This window comes from Melospiza georgiana, chromosome 18 (genome assembly GCF_028018845.1).
Source record: "Melospiza georgiana isolate bMelGeo1 chromosome 18, bMelGeo1.pri, whole genome shotgun sequence".
NCBI classification, from domain to species: domain Eukaryota; kingdom Metazoa; phylum Chordata; class Aves; order Passeriformes; family Passerellidae; genus Melospiza; species Melospiza georgiana.
Window position 1 is genome coordinate 11,351,828 of NC_080447.1, and position 19,703 is coordinate 11,371,530.

At 40.4% G+C, this 19,703-nt stretch overlaps 1 protein-coding gene across 1 annotated transcript in view; it reads left to right on the top strand.

Moving 5' to 3' along the window:
• SPECC1L (sperm antigen with calponin homology and coiled-coil domains 1 like) overlaps positions 1-19,703 on the top strand; it is a 65,571-nt gene that overhangs the window by 14,334 nt on the left and 31,534 nt on the right. The window contains exons 2-8 of the mRNA XM_058036760.1: positions 58-247; positions 5,506-5,668; positions 6,406-8,039; positions 9,535-9,742; positions 15,380-15,453; positions 16,542-16,717; positions 18,204-18,370. Of these exons, the coding sequence (XP_057892743.1) occupies positions 95-247; positions 5,506-5,668; positions 6,406-8,039; positions 9,535-9,742; positions 15,380-15,453; positions 16,542-16,717; positions 18,204-18,370 (2,575 nt within the window). The 5' untranslated portion in view covers positions 58-94. The remainder of the gene's footprint in view (positions 1-57; positions 248-5,505; positions 5,669-6,405; positions 8,040-9,534; positions 9,743-15,379; positions 15,454-16,541; positions 16,718-18,203; positions 18,371-19,703) is intronic.

Here is a 19,703-nt window from a genome sequence, read left to right on the forward strand (position 1 = left end):
AAGACATTGCTTTTCATCTGTATTTTATGTTTAAAGTCTCTTTCTTTCTGCTTGTAGATTTGTTTGTAAATGCATCATAAACAGACAGCCCAGAATGAAGAAAGCAAGCAGGAGTGTTGGCTCAGTGCCCAAAGTGCCTGGAGTAAATAAAACTCAAACAAGTGAAAAAGCCAAACCAGAAAACGGCTCCTCAGTGTCTGCAGTAACAAAACTCTCCAAAACTGGGACATCAGCATCTCTTTTGAAGGTAATAACCAGTAGAACATTCTGATTATTTGTATTTTTTTAAAATAAAGCTTTAGAAAGGGTAGAATTTCCAGGCTTGTCTTTAATGCAGCTTAGACTGGAAGTTTGCATGGGTAGCTGGAGGGAATGTGGGTGTTCCAGAGGGCTGGGCAGGGTGACAGGATCTGGTGTGTCATTCATGCTGAACTTTCATTCTGCAGCAGGAGATGGAGAGCAGAGTGCTGTGCAGCCCTTGGCTGCTGTGCAGGAGGAGCAGAGGGGAAGTTGTGCTCTGACCAATGTTATTTGTTTGCTGTTATGCTTGGATGGTGTCAGTGACTAATAGGATTTGATAGGAGTTATTTACTAATTCTGAAAAAAGAACTAATGAAGTATCTAACATGAGAACTTCTTTATATATCAGTGATCTGAGTTGGGTCAGTGCAGCTGAGTTCTTCTGGCTGTTTTGGCCTTTGCTTTGTGTTCAAGTACTGCTTGAGCTGAATTTTCACAAGTTGATTCTTGCTCCCAGAACAAGTTCAAAGGTGGAGGTTTTCTCTTACAGTAGGAAAACAGGGCAGTGTGTGGAGGAGCAAATGGCTTCCAACAAACAGTCAGACACACTGAGGAGTTTTCACCTGGGAACAGCCACATCTGGGCTGGATGGATGGAATGAGCCTGCCTGCTCCTGCTCTGCTCCTTTTCCTGGCGTGGAGACGTGGCTGGATGCAGCTCCTGCTGCTCTCTGCGCCCAGGGTGCAGTGCTGTGCTGTGCTGCCCTGCAACAGAGGAACAGGGCAAGGAGCAGGGCCTGAGCCACTGTCACTGACCCACAGGGAGCCACAAAGGCCATTGGAGCAACTGGCAAATAAAGATCCAGAATTAAAGAAGTGTAGGAATTGAGGTCTCTCTGTCAGAGCGCTGCAGGATTACAGAAGTCAGAAGCTGTGTTCCCTTTCTCTTCTTCCTCTTCCTCTATGGAAGAATGGTTAATACTTTTGCTGATGAACTTGCAAGCCAAGTTTCAGGGAGGTTTTCTCCCAGTGCCCCTCCTTTCTTCCATCACCCAATGCATCTTGCAGTTTTCTTAGCTTTAAATAATCTTTTGATGCTTGTTGACACTACATACTTTGTATTTCTAGAAACCTCTCAAAGCAACTAAAGCCCTTTGTAGTTTACTTATCAAGTTTCTGATGTCATTCCTCTCAGGGAGATAAAGGAGGAGGATGATGTGACACTGAACAGATTTGACCCAGTATGCTTTCACAGTTTTACTTATATTAGTAACACTTCTGGCTATGTTTTGGTGTGGGATTGGAATTCATGACAATTTATGAGTTTAGGCACAATGAAAATTTTCTTTTGATTACTGAGGCTTATCTCAGGTTTATGTTGAACCAGGCTTACTCACACCCTTGGATGTCTTTTACTTGTTATGGTGCTGTTGTGCCAGCTGTGTGACTTAATGATAGTGATGAATCTTCTTTGAGTGTTCTGTACTTATATAACAAAGTTGTTTGTGGGGCTTTTTATTTACTGGTACTGACAAATCACATAATTCCTGGCTTGAAAGAAGTATCAATAGAAGTTGCATTTTTAAAAATACGTTTTTAAATATGATTTTGTATTTGATATTGTTGATGAAACATTTGGCATATTGCTTTCCTCATAGAGGCTGTAGGATATTTTCTTAGAGTTGATGAATTGGTGTGTGTTATTTTTGTCAAAGAATATGAAATTTTAATTTAATAAAAGCTGGCATTAAATAACTTTATTGCAATGCTTACTAATTTATTCAGTCCTTTGAGGTGGATATTGAGTGAAAGGCTCCTATTAAAGATTAGAAATACAGTACTACAGCAGTCTTGGTTCAGTCAGTAATAATGTTGCAGAACAGAACATTATTTTTTAATTATAGCATCCCCTTTATGATACAACTACAGGCCAACATTCAGCTTTGGGTGGGCTTCTTTAACTGCATTGTTCCATACATTTGTCCTTTCTTGTGGAGTTTTCAAATGTATGGACAATGAGCACAGGAAGAAACTTGGGCCCACCCTTGAGCAGAGCTGAGCCTGTCCCAGGGTCTGGTTCCCAATGCCCTTGGTTGGTTCCTTCTCTGCAGTTTTTGTCTCCCACTTTGCCCAGCACTTGGGTAAATGTTCAGCACCCCACACACTTTAGTGGTACAGAAATTTAACTGACAGCCACTTTTAATCTGTAAAAAAAAAAAAAAACTTTACAAATAATATATTCTTATTTTTAAGATCATTATTTTTTGACTTCTTCAGCTAATGAGCTTGTGATCCTGCTACCATTCCCAGCTGTAATTAGACAGCAGCTGTACTTCAGACAAATTGCAAAATCCAGTGTCCCTGAAAAGCCAGGACTTGGAGACCAATATTTGAATATTAAAAATTAGAGTGTGTTTTCAGTATTCATGTGTCTAGGCTTCTATTCTCTTTGCAAAATGCAGTCACTTAATTACAGATTGTTGTGAAGTTTGATGTTTGAAAAACTCAAATGCAGCAACAACAACCATCAAAGAAAATCTTAGGCAGGAATAATTATAGATATATATAAAGGGATTTGAATGAGATGCAGTAAATGGGATATACCTGTTGAGAAACTGAGATGAAATGAATTGTATAGGTCATTATTCAAGTTTCGTTGCACTGAAAGAAAGTGGTGAGAGGAAAACAGAATATGAATTGTATAATTATAAAGTGGTTTTTTAATACAGAAAAGCAAAATAGGTCTGGATGAGCATTTCTAATTATGAGAGTTTCTAATTTTTCATATTTTAATGTAGGAGTTTTTATGCTAAGCAGGATGGCACAGTTCTTAGTAAATGGGAAAAGTTGTTTAATAAATATGCAGCATTGCTTTTACTTCAATTAAAAAGATATGCTACAAAAATACTTTGATTTTGAAGGTTCTGAATGGTTGCCATTGTGGAACATTAAGAAGAGAGCTGCTGGTTTGTAATTTTTCCAAAGCTTTGCTAAATAGTTTTCTTTGCCAAGAGTATAATGTTACAGCTTTGAGAAGCTGTTTACTAATTGGCTGCAGAGGAGGCAGTGCCTTCCAACCTAGACCAGAAATAGTTTATGGGTAAGTCAGAAGAAGAATGGCTGTCTTAAATTCCTTTGTTCAGCAAGGACTGCAGATGAGTAATGTCTGAACCTGTGTATTTCACTTTGAGTTTTTTCTTCAAGCTGAGTCACATCTTGACCTATTTGGCTTGATAACATGTACTTGTACTGTTAGTGTCTGAAAGTTTAATCTCATTTCCCCAGTCTTTCAGCAGGGTAAAGATGCTGACAGCTCATAGTCTGTTTGAACCATCACGTTTGCAGGAGGGTGGGCAGATCCAGCAGCAAACAGAAAATCAGTTCTGTGCCTTTTTGTGATACCTGGGTTTAGGCAATAGTTGCACTGGGTTGTTTCCCTCCCCCTGTGCCCCCATGCCCACAAAATGAGCTTCAATTAGATACAAAATCTAATTACAGGCAAACAGGATTGTTGTTCATCAGTAGTTTGTGCTCAGCCCATCCTCACCCATGAGCTGGGTGGGCTTTATGGCTTTTGTAGCCCTCTGATATTTTTGCTTTCCTATTTATATTTCCATTGCCTGGGCCTGTTTGCATGGCTGTGTGACCTGGCAGACCAGGGAGCTGCTCTGACCCCTGGGAGGAAGGAGCCCTTGGAAGAGCTTTGTTTGCACAGCAAACAGCAATGGCATTTCCACAGCAGAAAAGCCAGCTTTAGGTGCACATCAGACTGGATCCTTGGAGTGATGTGTTTTCTTCCAGCCTTTTATAAACCTTCTCAGAAGGCTACACCATTTCTGACATGATTTCAATAAAAACATCCTTGTCCTAGAGGATTTTACCTTTACAAATAGTTTTTTCTCTCTGTAAATTTTCTATATTTCTGTCAATTCATGCAGAGTAAATATGTTCTCCTCCCAAAGCTCCCTTTTGTTTTGTTGCTGCTGTCTGTAAATGGCTCAGATCCCATCCATTTCCACAGTGCTGTGCTCAGTGTTCCTAGCTGTTCTGGAATTGGCATTTGCAAAAATAGACTCTAGAGAAGAGAGTGACATGCAACTATTTTTTTAATTAAGCAAATGTACCTTTATTCTAAATATATAGAATTTTAATGTGTGCAATATGGTTTTTAACATGGATGTGTGTGGGAGCTGGAAGTTACAAACTTGCAGACGTGATGGAAAACAACTGGTTAACTCCTCAGCAGTACCTTTAGCTGGGATGTTGGAGGAGAGTTCAAATGTGTTATCCAGCTGAATAATACAGTTGCTCAAGAATGCTGCTAGCACAGCTGCTTCCTTTTAATTTTTTTTATCCTCATATAATGGGGAAAATGTTGAGCACATTTTGATTTTCACCATTTGAAAAATTGTATTTTAAAGAGTATAAAGCCTGCCAATTAATGCTTAAGAGTTTGGTATTTCCAGACTTTGCTTTATTCTGAAAGATGTATTCTCTGTTTGGGAGGCTGGTTGTTGGGAATCCTGTGCTTGCTGCTTTGTCACATTCCAGGCAGCTTTGTGGCTAACAGTAGTTTCAGGAACAATCATATGAGGTTAGACAAAAAGTCCATCAAACAGATACCCCATCTCTTAAAATTCCCTAGAAAAGAGCTTGAGAGCAAGGCAAGGATATGTGGTGAGAGTGGCTTTTCCCCTGCCTCTGTCCTAGTTTCTAGTGGTCTGTAGCTCAGTATTTCTAGCTAGAAACTGTATTTTGCTAATGTTGGATTGATATTTGTTCTCCTTTGATTTGAGCTTTTTGTTGTGAATTTGTCCACCAGAAAATACTTGATCATACTCAATTGAAGGATATTGTACTAACTTCCTGGTATTTGGTGGTTTCATTATCTAAGAATTGCCTTCGTTCTTATGCATAAGCAACGTTCTAGACAAAATTGAGAAGTTTTACACTATGATGTTTTATTCTGCTTTAACTGATTTTTTTTTTTTTTAATTTTTCTCCTTGTTACTGAAAGATTAAGAATTTCTGGGGGAAAAGAGAAGACTCAGTTTCAATATTCACTCATATGTGAGGAGTTAAAGTTCCATTTCAGTTTACTGACTCTGCACAGTGCAGCACACTTACACTTTTCAGCATTCTTGCATAGACACATGACCTGTCAAATATGTACTTTTTAAGCTGAAGGAATCTTTAGCAGTAGAAATGTTGGCTGTGCAGAGTTCTGGGCCAGCTGTTTTAAAGCTGCTTCTTCCCTTTCTTTCAGACTAAGAGTAACGATGACCTCTTAGCAGGGATGGCTGGTGGCGGCGGAGTGACCATGACCAACGGTGTCAAGGCCAAGAAGAACTCTTGTGTATCATCAACAGCACCTTCAGCTCCAGGGACAACCATGAACACTCTAGAAAACAAACCCAAAACTATTGCAGGTAAATGGATATATTGATTCTTAAAGGTGGAAGTTGGGGGCTTTTTATTTTCATTTAATGTATTGAGGATCCAGGCTGCTTACTGAAATGCTCAGTAATACCATGATCAAATAACACCTTCTAAACTATTTTCCTGTTTTTAATAATGTAATTGCTTTTTTGGAGGGTGTTCCTTTTAGTTTTTTCAGTACTGACAATGCAACTATTATATAAGATGAAATAATATAATTAATTTAGAGAATCATAGATGTTTTTCTAAAATTGTCTGTGTAAAAAATCCATGACAGAAGCACTAAATCTCTAAGATGAGTTGTTACAATGAACATTTTGGACGTTTTGTATTGCTTTACAGAAATTAAGTAGGAGAGCTTTCAGAAACTGTTGAGAAAAATGAAATCATTTAGTGTGTTATTGATATGGATTGAAATAGGTCTTGCCTTCCATTGCTGTGTTTTGGATTCAGTAATGCTTGCAAAGCTGTAAACCATCTGGAAATAAAGGAGTAATGATTTATCTTTATTTTTATGCAATAAGATGAAAATAGAGAAAACAGAAAGCGCTGAATGTTGGGTTAATGCTTACTTCCAATATTTTCTATGGAATGTATTTAACTTGTGTGCTCATAATAAATGTGTGTTTCAGAACATCAGCCACTGTGTTGCTGATACAAAGCACACAGCCTGCTGTGACAGATACAATATTTCAAATTAATCTCCTAACTTTCAACCAACACACAGGTACAAGTTCCACAGCTAAACGTAGCACTTCCTCTGGAAACAAAGAGTCCAGCTCCTCCAGGGAGAGGATCCGGGAGCGTTCCCGGCTGAGCCAGAGCAAGAAGCTGCCCCTGGCAGGGCAGGGCCCCGGCGACGCGGGGCTGGCCAAGCGCTCCCGCAGCCGCGCCAACGCCGACTGCGACGTCCGCATGAGCAAGTCCAAGTCAGACAATCAGATCAGCGACAGAGCTGCGCTGGAAGCAAAGGTGAATGATCTCCTGACGTTGGCAAAAACTAAAGATGTGGAGATCTTGCATCTGAGAAATGAATTGAGGGACATGCGTGCTCAGCTGGGACTCAACGAAGATCATCTTGAGGGGGATGAGAAATCTGAAGAGAAAGAAGCCATTGTTGTCCATCAGCCAACTGATGTAGAGTCTACACTGCTCCAGTTACAGGAACAAAACACTGCCATCAGAGAAGAGCTCAACCAGCTGAAGAATGAGAATCGAATGCTAAAAGACAGACTAAATGCTTTGGGCTTTTCTTTGGAACAAAGGCTGGACAACTCTGAAAAGCTCTTTGGCTATCAGTCTTTGAGTCCAGAGATTACAGCTGGCAACCACAGCGATGGTGGGGGCACTCTGACATCTTCAGTGGAAGGGTCTGCTCCTGGATCGATGGAAGACTTGTTAAGTCAGGATGAAAACACTCTCATGGATAACCAACACAGTAATTCCATGGATAATTTAGACAGTGAGTGCAGTGAAGTTTATCAGCCACTGACATCAAGCGATGATGCCTTAGATGCTCCATCATCCTCAGAATCTGAAGGAGTGCCAAGCATAGAAAGGTCTAGGAAGGGAAGCAGTGGCAATGCAAGTGAGGTGTCCGTAGCCTGTCTGACAGAACGGATACATCAGATGGAAGAGAACCAGCACAGTACAGCTGAGGAGCTCCAAGCCACGCTTCAAGAGCTTGCAGATCTGCAACAAATAACACAAGAGCTGAACAGCGAGAATGAAAGACTTGGAGAGGAGAAGGTAATCCTGATGGAGTCCTTGTGCCAGCAGAGTGACAAGCTGGAGCACTTCAGCCGTCAGATCGAGTATTTCCGCTCCCTCCTGGACGAGCACCACATCTCCTACGTGATTGATGAGGACATGAAGAGCGGGCGCTACATGGAGCTGGAGCAGCGCTACATGGAGCTGGCGGAGAACGCGCGCTTCGAGCGGGAGCAGCTGCTGGGCGTCCAGCAGCACCTGAGCAACACGCTGAAGATGGCAGAGCAAGACAACAAGGAGGCCCAAGAGATGATAGGGGCGTTAAAAGAGAGGAACCACCACATGGAACGGATCATTGAGTCAGAGCAGAAAAGCAAAACGGCTCTGGCATCCACCTTGGAGGAGTACAAAGCCACAGTAGCCAGTGACCAGATTGAGATGAACAGGCTGAAAGCTCAGCTGGAGCACGAAAAGCAGAGAGTGGCCGAGCTGTATTCCATACACAACTCTGGAGATAAATCAGATATACAAGACCTGCTGGAGAGTGTCAGGCTGGATAAGGAGAAAGCAGAGAGCTTGGCCAGTGGTCTGCAGGAGGAGCTGGCACACACCCGCAACGATGCCAATCGACTGCAAGATGCCATTGCTAAGGTAGTGCCTAAAATGCCATTGCATCCTAACATCCCATCACACAACGGCCTGTTGGCCTCTGTAGTTCTTTCAGAAGTAAAAGATTAATTATGAGCTTAATTGGATTGCAGTAGTGTTAGGACTGAGTACTTTCTCTTGACTTTTGTTATGAAAACGATGTCAGCATTTGAGAAAATTATATAGATACACTGAGCTACAGGGTGACTCTAGTGTTACTTTTTAAACTCCACAACTTACTTCAGTGTCCAAACTTAAACAGTATTTAAGATACTCTACTAATTTAGTGCTTAAATTGCACACCTGCAAGACTTCATGTGCTGACTAGGTTTTGGATCAAAATGTTTATTCCCAGTTCTGTTTTGACCCAAATATTTCTAATTTATGCAGTAGCTATGTCTAGTAAAAGTATTTACCATAATTTAATGTAAAAGCAGGAATCACACAATTTATTTAATAACTTTACGTATGCATTTAAAGGTATATCTTCCTGAAGAGACAATTTATACCAAATTTAATGTATGAACTATCTATTAGCTGCAAAACAACACGTTAGTCATGCTCACAAGCCTGTTAGAATCAACCTTAATTTGAGGTGAAAAACATACTAAGATGATTTTAATAATTAAAGTTGGAGAGTGCTATTAAAATAAAAACCACTGAAGCAGATGACTTAAGGGCAGGGTATTTTGTCTGTTAAACTTGGTGCCTGCCAGCACTGCTCACCCTAAGCCACAACCTATTTTCTCTTTTCTCTTGTTTTTCTGACACCCTATACATACATACGTACATACATACATATATAAAGTTATATATATTTTTATATATTTTTATTTTAACCCTGTTGGGTTAATGTTCCTGTGCCACTGATCCCCCAGCCTGTTACTTATGTTACATTTTTGTGAGGCAGGATAAAAAAGCCTCTTCCCCTGCTCCTGAATGAGAGAAGTCAACCACTTCTTCCCTTCCCTGTTTTGGTTTTTTTTCCAATTAATTGTTTGCCAGACTCCTCTGAGAACTGCTTCAGCTCACTGAAACACCTCACACACAAATGTCACACTTGCCTAAGGACATCACTCATCACACAGGTCCAGCAAGCACTAAAACTGATGCACAAGAGCCCAGGCTTTTTCTCTCTTGGCAAGAGAAAGGAAAAGTAAAGAGTTTTAACATTTCCCTTCCACCTTGTCCATTTTAGATGGCAGGTGGATGTAAAATTGGATCAGCTGCTCATGAAACCTCAGCCTTGGTACAATGGTGGTCTTGCTTCACTTGCATGCAGGGCACTGCTCTGAGAGTAGCTGGGAATGCTCATTTATCCAGCCTGGGAATATAAAAAAGTTTAACTTTGGCCCAGAAAAGAGTTGCACTAGAACAATGTATAGGCAAAGGCCTAAATTTCTCCTGTATTTTTCTCTTTGCAGAAATAGATTGTAAGTGTGGTAGTTACAAAACAAAAAGTATGTTTAATATGCAACTGAGATTTATTCTTCTTTAGGTTGAAGATGAATACAGAGTGTTCCAAGAAGAAGCCAAGAAGCAAATTGAGGATCTCAACGTGACTCTAGAAAAGCTTCGGACAGAGCTGGATGAAAAGGAGACTGAGAGGAGTGACATGAAAGAAACCATCTTTGAGCTGGAGGATGAAGTGGAGCAGCACCGTGCTGTGAAGCTTCATGACAATCTCATCATATCTGATTTGGAGAGTAAGTATTATGCATTTCTCTTGAGAGAAAGGATAATTTAAGGAAAGCTCAACTAGAACACTGGAATATTGAAAATATTTTCACTTGTCTTTTGTACGTCTGAATTCAAGTCAGACTGGGTTTTGCAGAATCCTTACACGCTAGGGGAAGAAAAAAATCAAGTTGGCTTAGCTTTTCCAGACCCACTTAGTAGTTGGTGTGGGAATAAAACCTATGAATAGAGAACAAATGGGAAATCTGCTAATACTGTTTTCAAGTTGTTCTTCAAAGTAGAAAACATGTGGTAGAAAACATGTTTACTGTGTACCTGTCTAGCTCTCTGTGCCTTATTCCCTCTCTGATCTTGGAGACCTGCTCAGACATTCCTACCACAGGCTGGAATTCTGCAATTAGTCACCATCTAATTAAGAACACGGGCAACTCTACCCTGGCAAGCTGCATTTGCACAGTGCTGCTTAGAGGATTTAAATATCTGTTAGTCTTCCATGTCATTCAAAGATGAAACAAGATAGCAAAAAAAACCAAAGCATGATTCCTTCTAACAACAAGGGAAATATTCATAGAAAGGGTTTTTAATTGCTCTGCTATCAAGAAAAGTTGGTGTCTTAAGCAAACTAAATTGTTTATTCAAGCTCAGTATCTTCAGAGATGGTTGTGAGAGTTGTTTCCCTAAGCAATCCTTTTTTATCTTGAAAGGCAATCACTGCTTCTCTTTACAAAGTACTTGTAAGTTTTTATTCTGAATTTTTTTCCCTTTCTGTGCAAAAAGACAGTCATTTTTGAGCAAAAACTCAAAAAGTTTGAACAGTTTTCTACTTGTTTTGTTTTTTTCCATTAACTGAAATACTCTCATGCAGGGAGCAGCACTGTAGTCAAGTAGATATTTGGGAATCTGCCTAGCAATACCTCATTACAAGGCAGCTCTGATTTTTAGATGCTTCTGCTTTGTGAGTACAAACCAGCTCTCAGATATTTAATTTCGACTGGTGAAAATTCAGGCAGGCAAACCTCTGCCAGGGGAAAAATTCTCAACAAAAATTGCAAAAGTCTTTGTTATTCATTGGTCTTGGAAAATTCCTGTGGACCAGCCAATGTCCTGACGTGATCCTTAGGATGAAGCAAGCTGTTTTAGTTCTGTGCTGGAAGGAGAGTGGCATCTAGTGGCAGTAAGAGAGGATGGCACACGAGGAATTCTATAAACTTTGAAAAGTGCTTTTTTTCTGACTACTTGAAAACTCTGTTGATTTTGGGTGCATAGTTCAACCTCTTAGAGGAGTTTTTTCGTGAAAGTCTCTAAGTACTGACAGCAGAAAACTTCATGAAAAATCTGGGACTTAGAGGTAGTGCATGCAACATTTAAAAGATAGAATTCTAAATACAAAATGGAAAATTATAACTTTAAAATTTTGCTAAAGACAGACTTAACACTTAGGAGAAAGGTGCCTCATAGATGAGGGAGTGAGTGTTCATTCCATTTAATGATTAATCAACACAAATAGTAATGTAGAAATGGGAAACACTCCAAGCACTTAGTGCATGCTTCACTGTGGGCTTTTCAAACACCAAGAAGAGCCACAAGGAACCTCCAATGGAACATTTTTCACATTAATCTGGGTATTGAACTGTCACATTGGAGCTGTTAATATGTCTGCCTGCAGAAACAAGGATCTCTCTGATGTGTGCTGCAGGATGCAAATTGCATTGATGAAAAGCGCACAGGATGTTCCTGCCATGCATCCAGATGTGCTGAGAGCTGCAGTCACTGCAGCTGAGCTCTTACTGCTGGGATGAGGAGTTTTAAGCACAGTGCTTAAAGGGCCTGGAGGGGAAGCCTAGGGAGGAGCAGCTGAGGGCACCTGGTTTGTTCAGCCTGGAGGAGACTGCAGGGAGACCTCACTGTGGTCTTCAGTCCCTGCCCTGTGACTGGTGACAGCACTTGAGGAAATGGCTGCAGCTAAATCAGGGGAGGTTTGGGTAGGATAGCAGAAAGTTCTTCACCCTGAGGGTGGTTGGGCACTGGAACAGGATCCCCAGGATGACCCCAAGGCTGGCAGAGCTCAAGGAGTGTTTGGACAATGCTCTCAGGCACAGGGTGGGATTGTTGGGGTGACCTGTGCAGAGCCAGGATTGGGATTGACTCGATGATCCTGATAGAGGATATTCAAACTGAGGCTATTCTATGATTCTCTTGTATGTAAAAAAATCTTAGAAATACTAAAATATTCAGTGGTTAATATCCTCCATGCTGTGCTGAGCTGAAACGTCAGTGGGGAAGGCAGGAAGGACAGTGGGGAAGGCTGACACTGCACTAGATGGCGTGTTCCCTCTGGGTTTCACTCCTGACTCCCAAAAACTTGCAGCACTCAGGTAGCCCAGCTGTCACATGAGTCATCTGCAGTAACTAAGTGGGAAACAGAAACCTGTTATTTTCCCAAGCAGTTAATAAGAGTTTTTGGGGAATTTTTTTCCAGAAGAGTTTGACTCCTGATGTGCAGAAAATGTATATTTGTAGGTTAGCTTACCGCTTCTCAAAGGTTTCTTCTGAAGCACAAAAATAATCATTGCTTGTTCTCTTAGCACAGGTGCACATAGGTTCTCCTAGTCTGTAACTAAAAGTCAGTAAATTTTTAGGACAAGTGTAGGTGAGCTAGAAGGTGGATATTTTTAATGTTCAATGAATAGTTCTTTTATGGAGCTGACAGTGTTAGTTTTAATTCTGCTATATTTCATTTGAAAAGGATCTTGACAGCAGTTATGAAATGAAATGTTTGCTTTACCATATATAGGCCTTTTCTAACAAAGTGCTGGAAAAGTCAATAGGATGTTCATTTTTTGTGCCCTTTTTTAACATTTTTAGTTTTGTGACTAATGGCAGACCCTTAAAAAGTCACCTTTCTTGCTTTATAGATGTATTGTCTGACATGTTGAGCTCAAAAGCAAGATTGGTCTACAAACTGCCTGAGCTTTGGTATTTGTGCCCAGTGCCTGTTCCTCACAGAAGGAAACTGTAGTTCTTACACTACTCTGTGTATTTGTGGTTGTGTTGGGATAGCCATTTCTGTGCTGAAGAACCAAAATGCTGTCCCAGTGTAAGGCATGCCTGTGAAACCAGTACAAAAACTGTGAGAGTGTCCATTGTGGAACTGCCTGTGTCAGAATTATTTAATTTAGTGTCCCTTCCCAGGAATTGTCATGTCATTTTTCCTGAAACTACTGCACATGAATATTGTTAATATTTTTTCCCCAGAAACGATTGAAATTATACAATTGAATGTTAGTACTCATTTTTATTTCATCGTGATAAATTCTAACTGCCAGTTATATTATAATTAGTAAAAATTGTAGATACAGAACATTGTGATACCTTTTCTCTGGTAGCCTTACAAAACTCTTCTTCCCACCCCCAGCTGTTAAGGTTTTCTTTACCATTTGTATCTGCGTGTCCCATAATCTTTTTTTTTTTCTGCCTCTTAGGCAGAGGCAAGGCCTTGTCAAACTGTGGCTTAAATCAATATAATTTTCTGAAATGTAGATGTAATTGGATCCTCCAGTCAAACACAAGCTTGCTGATTTGCCATTTTTAATTATCCTGTTCATTCATCAGAAGAGTCTCCTTGTTCTTCATTTACCCTAACATGTAGTTACTTTTTCTTTTATCTCAGTCTTGTTTGTTGTCTGTGATCATTGAAGAATGAGGCTGGATAAAGGTGGAAGTACCTGTCCTACCATACTGAAAATCCAGGCAGTGGAGGTGGAAAGGGTTTGTGTGTGTTAGAGAAGAATGTGGAGTTTGCAGGGATGCAGAAAGGAAAGGTGCCACATGGCAGCCTCTACCTGTTTTGACTACTTGAATTTTCAGGCTATTGTTGGTGGAAGAGGTGAAATCACTTTCATTAGTCATAATTTCTCACTGCATTTCAAATTCAGTTGCAGTTTGGTGGGGGGTATTTTTAGTCTCCTTGGTTGACTGGGGAGGAGGGAGAGCACTGTTTCCAACAACTGCTCTAAACTGCTCTGTATTATTTATGTACCTGCAGAATATCCAGACCATTGTGTTTTACTTCAAAGCATAAATACACTAAAATTTAATGGTGCGTTTCATAACTCACAGGAGCTCAGAACAATGGCACTACACAAGCTTTAACTGGGTGCATTTGTGGTTTCTGGTTTGTGGTTATTTTTAGATAGCTTGCTTTTAGTAGTACTGCAAATTTTGTTTTTAAAAACATTTTTTCTTTGAACTGTTTTAAAAATGAAAATGAATATCAACTTGATTTGTTCCAAAATGTATTTAAAGGAAAAGGTGGGGGGAGCAAGTTTTATAATTTGGCCTAAAGCTGGCCTCCTAGTTCTGAATTTAGCTCAAACAAATTGTGTATCAAGAGACAAGCTAAAAATTGGAGGGCTTTGCTTAAGTGTCATGGTAGCATGAGATTTGAGTGGCCCACCCTGTGTAGGCTTATCTTCAAAGCTTAAAGATCAGCTGGGTGCAGCTTAAAATGGACAGTTTTACAAGGAGGAGATAAATACAGAAGTATCTGTCTATTTTTTATGTTCCAACTTTTCCAAGTTTGAAAGGTTATTGTGGTTTCATTTTTACAATTCTTGTAAAGAAATTAACTGTGACTTTAAAAGTCCCTGTACTTGGGGCGGTTGAAGAAGGTTTTGTGTATTGAACAGCCTAAATACAGGCACCTTCAGTCATGTTGTGGAAAGAGCATTGCTAATATACAGGAAAAATACTTGTTGGGATAATGAACCTGAACAAAAAAAAGTATTTAGTCAGTTTCTCCATCATTTTAACAGTTTTTACAGTCACACAATGCTACAGAAATAAAACATCCTAGAATGCAAGGATCAGTGAAGTGACACACTGATTAGAAATTTATGCTGCTTTATTAGTTGCTTGGTTTTAAGAATGGAGTAATCAATCACATGGTGCTTGTGTATTGAATAAAGTCACAAATGAAGAATAATTGCAGTAGCCAGTCTGTCAGACGCCACACTCTGCTGCTGGCCAGGCTGGGCACCCTGCTGTGTGGCTGCTGACAGATTTAGGGACCCTCTCTCTCATAACACAACCTCACAGACTGTTTGGCCTTTTTGCTGTAAATATAGTTTGCTTTGACCTCAAATAGTAGCTTGATAGACAAGAATGTCAGATTCTTGGGGACACGGGCTCAGTTTTATCCCTGTGGAAGGCAGGGCTGTGAGTGTTGTGTCAGCTGCTTGGTGGCAGGAATTAAACTGTGAATCAAAAGGCTTCCTGTGGCTGCAGCTGATGTTTGAGGAGGGGAAACCCCCAGACATTCATGTTTTTAGGATCCTTTCATGTTAAATTGCCTACCTTGTTTACTTGCTCTTTGCTATTGCTTTGTCATTTTAGTATTGTGATTTGGGATTTGTATAAGAAGTGAGTTTGCTTATGCTGCTGCCCTTACCAGTCACAGAGGAGTGTGTACCTATTAACACCCTCTGGCAAATTATTCCCTCTCATACTATGTTTCTTCAGATGTCTTTGGTTATAAACATGTCTGAGTAAATCTTCAAAAATATTTGCAGGTCTTTTCAGTTATTCATTTTCAAGTAAATAAATCCCTGACTAAGATCTTACAGGGAATTTAACTTTTTTTCCAGATACAGTTAAAAAACTTCAGGATCAAAAGCATGACATGGAAAGAGAGATCAAGAATCTTCACAGGAGACTCCGGGTAGGTAAAAACCAAAATAGTCAATAAATTGTCAGCTTAGAATGTCTTCAGACCAGCTTATGAAATTGTGAAAAGATAGTATCATTAGATACAATGCCAATAGAATAATTATTTCTGAAAGACAGGCATCACGGGAATATATTTACTAACCTACAAACACTAAATAATGTTAAAAATTTCTCAGTGTCACAAAGATATGATGTTGGGCTTAGGAGAAAATGTTCCTATGTATTTTGATGTGGAGTGTAATATTAAATATTTTTCTCCTCCACTTTGAACATTTTGTCTCTAGAAAAGAAATTCCTGACTTCCAAAGTCTAGTTATTTCCAGCAAAACCTCTTCAATCTATCTTATGAGTTAGGTTGTTCCTAACACCGAACAAGTGCCTGTGTCGTTCCTGTAAATAATTTCCTTTAACAGCATAGGAAGACTATGAATTATTGGAAAAAGGCTCCCAAAATTACCAGTTAGATTGTGCCTGGGCCAGTCTGACCCTCGCTGCTGGGCCAAAGGCAGCAACTGCGGTGTATCACCCCAGAGATACCTTGGCTTGCTGGTGGTTGCAGCTGGGCACTGAACAAGTCCAGGCTTGTTAGGAACCCCGTTTACCTCAGGAGGAATGGCTTCAGGCGATGGTGAAGAGAAAAGGATGGATTCTGCTGGAGGGTTTAATGTCCAGAGGTTTATTCCATGGTTACAGAGGTCTGAACGTGAGCAACTGCTCCAACAGAATCCCGGCCGCATGGTCTGATCACCTTTTTAAGCTCAGGGACAGGGGGAGGGGAGGGACAGGTGAGCCACCAACCAGGTGAGAGGGGCAGGGTCTCAGGGGAAGATGACACCCAGACAGGCCAATGACCTCTGGGCACAGGGGCATCCTTTGAACTTGACCAAGCACACGACGCCTTGCTGGAATGTTCAGCCTGATTGACAGGACTCACTCAGCATGGGGGCAAGGGGGAAGGGAGAGAGGTACAGGCACACCTGGGGGAATGACCTGGAAGGCCAAAATGGGACATTACAGCACACCACAACAATGAATAATAAGGATAACTTTTATTTTTAACTTGCACCTTGGTGTTTGCAGGAGGAGTCGGCAGAATGGCGCCAGTTCCAGGCAGACCTGCAGACTGCAGTGGTCATTGCCAACGACATCAAGTCTGAGGCGCAGGAGGAGATCGGGGACCTGAAGCGCCGATTGCACGAGGCGCAGGAGAAGAACGAGAAACTCACCAAGGAGCTGGAGGAGATCAAGTCTCGCAAGTATGCAAATTACAACAGGGATAGGTGCTCTCTTCTGCAGGGAAAGGGCACTTTGGAATCCAGTTTCTTATTTATTGAGGCTCCAGAAGTTTGTAAATCCTCTCACTGAGGATCTGTATTTCAGCTGCTTTATGCTGCTTTCGGTTATCATTGTATCACAGGGGTTCCACACTGTTGTCTCCTTATCACAAAAGTTTCACATCTTCTTGGTGTTTCTCGTGGGTAGCTCCTCAGAGCACTGACACTTTGTTCTTCACAAAGCAGCCAACTGACTCCAGTTCCCTTCTCACCCAGCCACCCCACTCTGTTATAGCACTCTTCTTCTCATTGCTTACAGACCTGTTAAAGTCTTTTCCTAATCTTTGATAATTGACCCAGCTGCAACTCCTTACTTTCTACACTATCTTTATTATCTTGTATCCCCCCCTACAGCTTTCAGCATTTTACAACAGCAATATTTGTTTCTTTATGCTGTATACTTAACCCACCCAGGGTTTTACAAAACCAAGTTGGAGTGGAGGGTTTTTCCAGTTTAACGGTTTAAAATTATTTGGCTTCCCACAGTGTGAAAAACAAGCAGTGTTAGCTTTCCTGTACCATCATTAATATTTCTTTATTAGCAGTCAGGGCTTTTGGTGTGGTTAAAAACACAGCTGGGTTTTACCTGAGAAGAAACCTTCATCTAGTTCTGCATGTTACTTACTCTGTTTTCTTTCCACTGATAATTAGAGGTGCTTTCTATATAAAAACAAAAATAATCCAAATTGTGGTTTGAATAGGTGCTCCAGGTATTTAGAAGCTGAGTTATATGTCTTTCAGAAGTAATAAAGTCCTCAAATAGGAACATCTTGGACAGCACCATTTGAATCCTGACTGCGTTGTCTCTAGGGGTCAGATCTGTATATGGTTTACAGTAATGATGCTTGTGATGTGGATATATAAAACAAATTTTTTCTGCATGGATGGGAATTTGGTGAGATTCACATTACATTTAGCCCAGCATCTAGGAGGATAGGAGATCCTTTCACAGGCTGTGAAACTTTGAGAAAAGCTAATGCTACCTAAAAATGTACACCAGGAACATATTCTTACCTCATTAGTATTAAATTGTATTCCATTTATTCAGGTGGAAAAAAATTCTCCCCTCTGAGATGATTATTTTCATTTAGAATGATGAAATCCTTAAGTCTCATTTTTTTCCATCCATGTGTCTGAGTAGGAGTAGGAATTAAGCTTTATATCAAATATTGATTTGATAGACTTTTTTTACCAGATGCTGAGCTCTGTTGCTGACAAGTAGTAAGAAATTACAGTGAAAATTTGAGTTGATAACCCATTTCTGAATTACAGTGGAAAGAAAGGCTAATGTAATGACCCATTTGGACCATAGATTTTCATTCAGCTTCAATTTGTGTCGATTTTTTTTAAGCCTTTGCATGTTAAAATGTGTTCTGAATGCCCTAAACGAGCAGCACGTGTACTCCAGGCAGGAGGAAGAGCGTGGCCGAGTGTACAATTACATGAACGCTGTAGAGAGAGATCTGGCAGCCCTGAGACAAGGCATGGGCCTGAGCCGCCGGTCCTCCACCTCCTCGGAGCCCACGCCCACTGTGAAAACGCTCATCAAGTCCTTCGACAGTGCCTCCTCCCAAGGTGGGTCCCGCAGTGCCCCAGGCTGCCTCTGCTCCTCTCCTGGCTCACAGGCAAACTGCTTCACCCTGTCCTGGCTGAACCAAACCCACCCAAACTGGGCTGCAGCACAGATTGTTCACTGCACTTCAGTGCAAGCATCCTTTTTTGTCTTGGCTTTATTTTTCTCTTTGCTGTCGCATTGCCAGTGACTCATATGCTGGATGCTTTGATTCAGTTCTCCTGTATATTAGAAATACATAAACACATATGACACACATAATTATAGCTGGGAGCACAGCTGATTTCAGCCTGATTATTAAAATGCGAACTTAATGTTCCAAATTAAGCATTTTAAAAGCCATGTAATAGCTAGAGCTGAGTTTATTTCTTTTAATAACTTATGTCTTATACTCAGAGCTCTGATGACAGTTAAAAGTAAGATCCAGCCAATATCACCTATTGAAAGATATAGGAGATATTTTCTAAAATGAAAGGAGTCTCACTCTTGAGGCAATGGACTTTACTATTATTCTGTTTGTGGCAGCAAGTGGTGCTCTTCTCCATAGGTGATCAGAATAAGGAGTCCAAGTAATTATTCTGAAATGAGAAACGCTTGGGTTTCACCTTTAGCTGCATATGAAACCTTGTGATGATTAAAGTATTTCCCTTGCCGGGTCTTTGGGTTTTGACTTTCATGTCCAACAAAGTCACCATAAGTTTAATGTAAAAATGCTTGGTCTGAAGCAGACTAAGTTAGCAGAGCCAGTCCAGTACTGTGCACAGCAAAGCTGCTTTCCACTGCCTAGAACCAGGAAGTTTCAGATACAAAACCATCTCTGTTATTTAATCATTCTCTAAAGGCTTCCGTTTCCATGCTTGCTTGATTTCTTCACAGGTATTTACAGTTTTTTACTTTTCTACTGTTAATTTAGAAAGTTTTTTTTTAATGTATTACTGGAGGAAGGTGCTTTCTTGCCCAAGTTAGTTTAGTTAAATGACAAATCCCCTCTCCCTTCTTTGGAATCTTTTATTTCAAGCTAATATCTGCCTTCTTCCTCAGCATTCCTGTCTGATCATGTTGTTAAATCATCAGATCACTGATTCACCAGTTTAGAATTTTTTTGTTTTCATACATTTCTAAAAATGTTACTTGTTTAATCCCAAAATTTAAAGTATATCATAATCTAGTGCTCGTGGACTTTGATTAGAAGCTAGAAAGGAGAAGCAGGTGATAGTTTATCTTTCTTGTATTACCAGCAGAGCCAGGAACTGCTGCTATCTCTTTAATTGTCTGAAGATCAGAGAGTAATGCCATGATTTATATCTGCCAAGGTAATAGTATCCTGCACCTTAG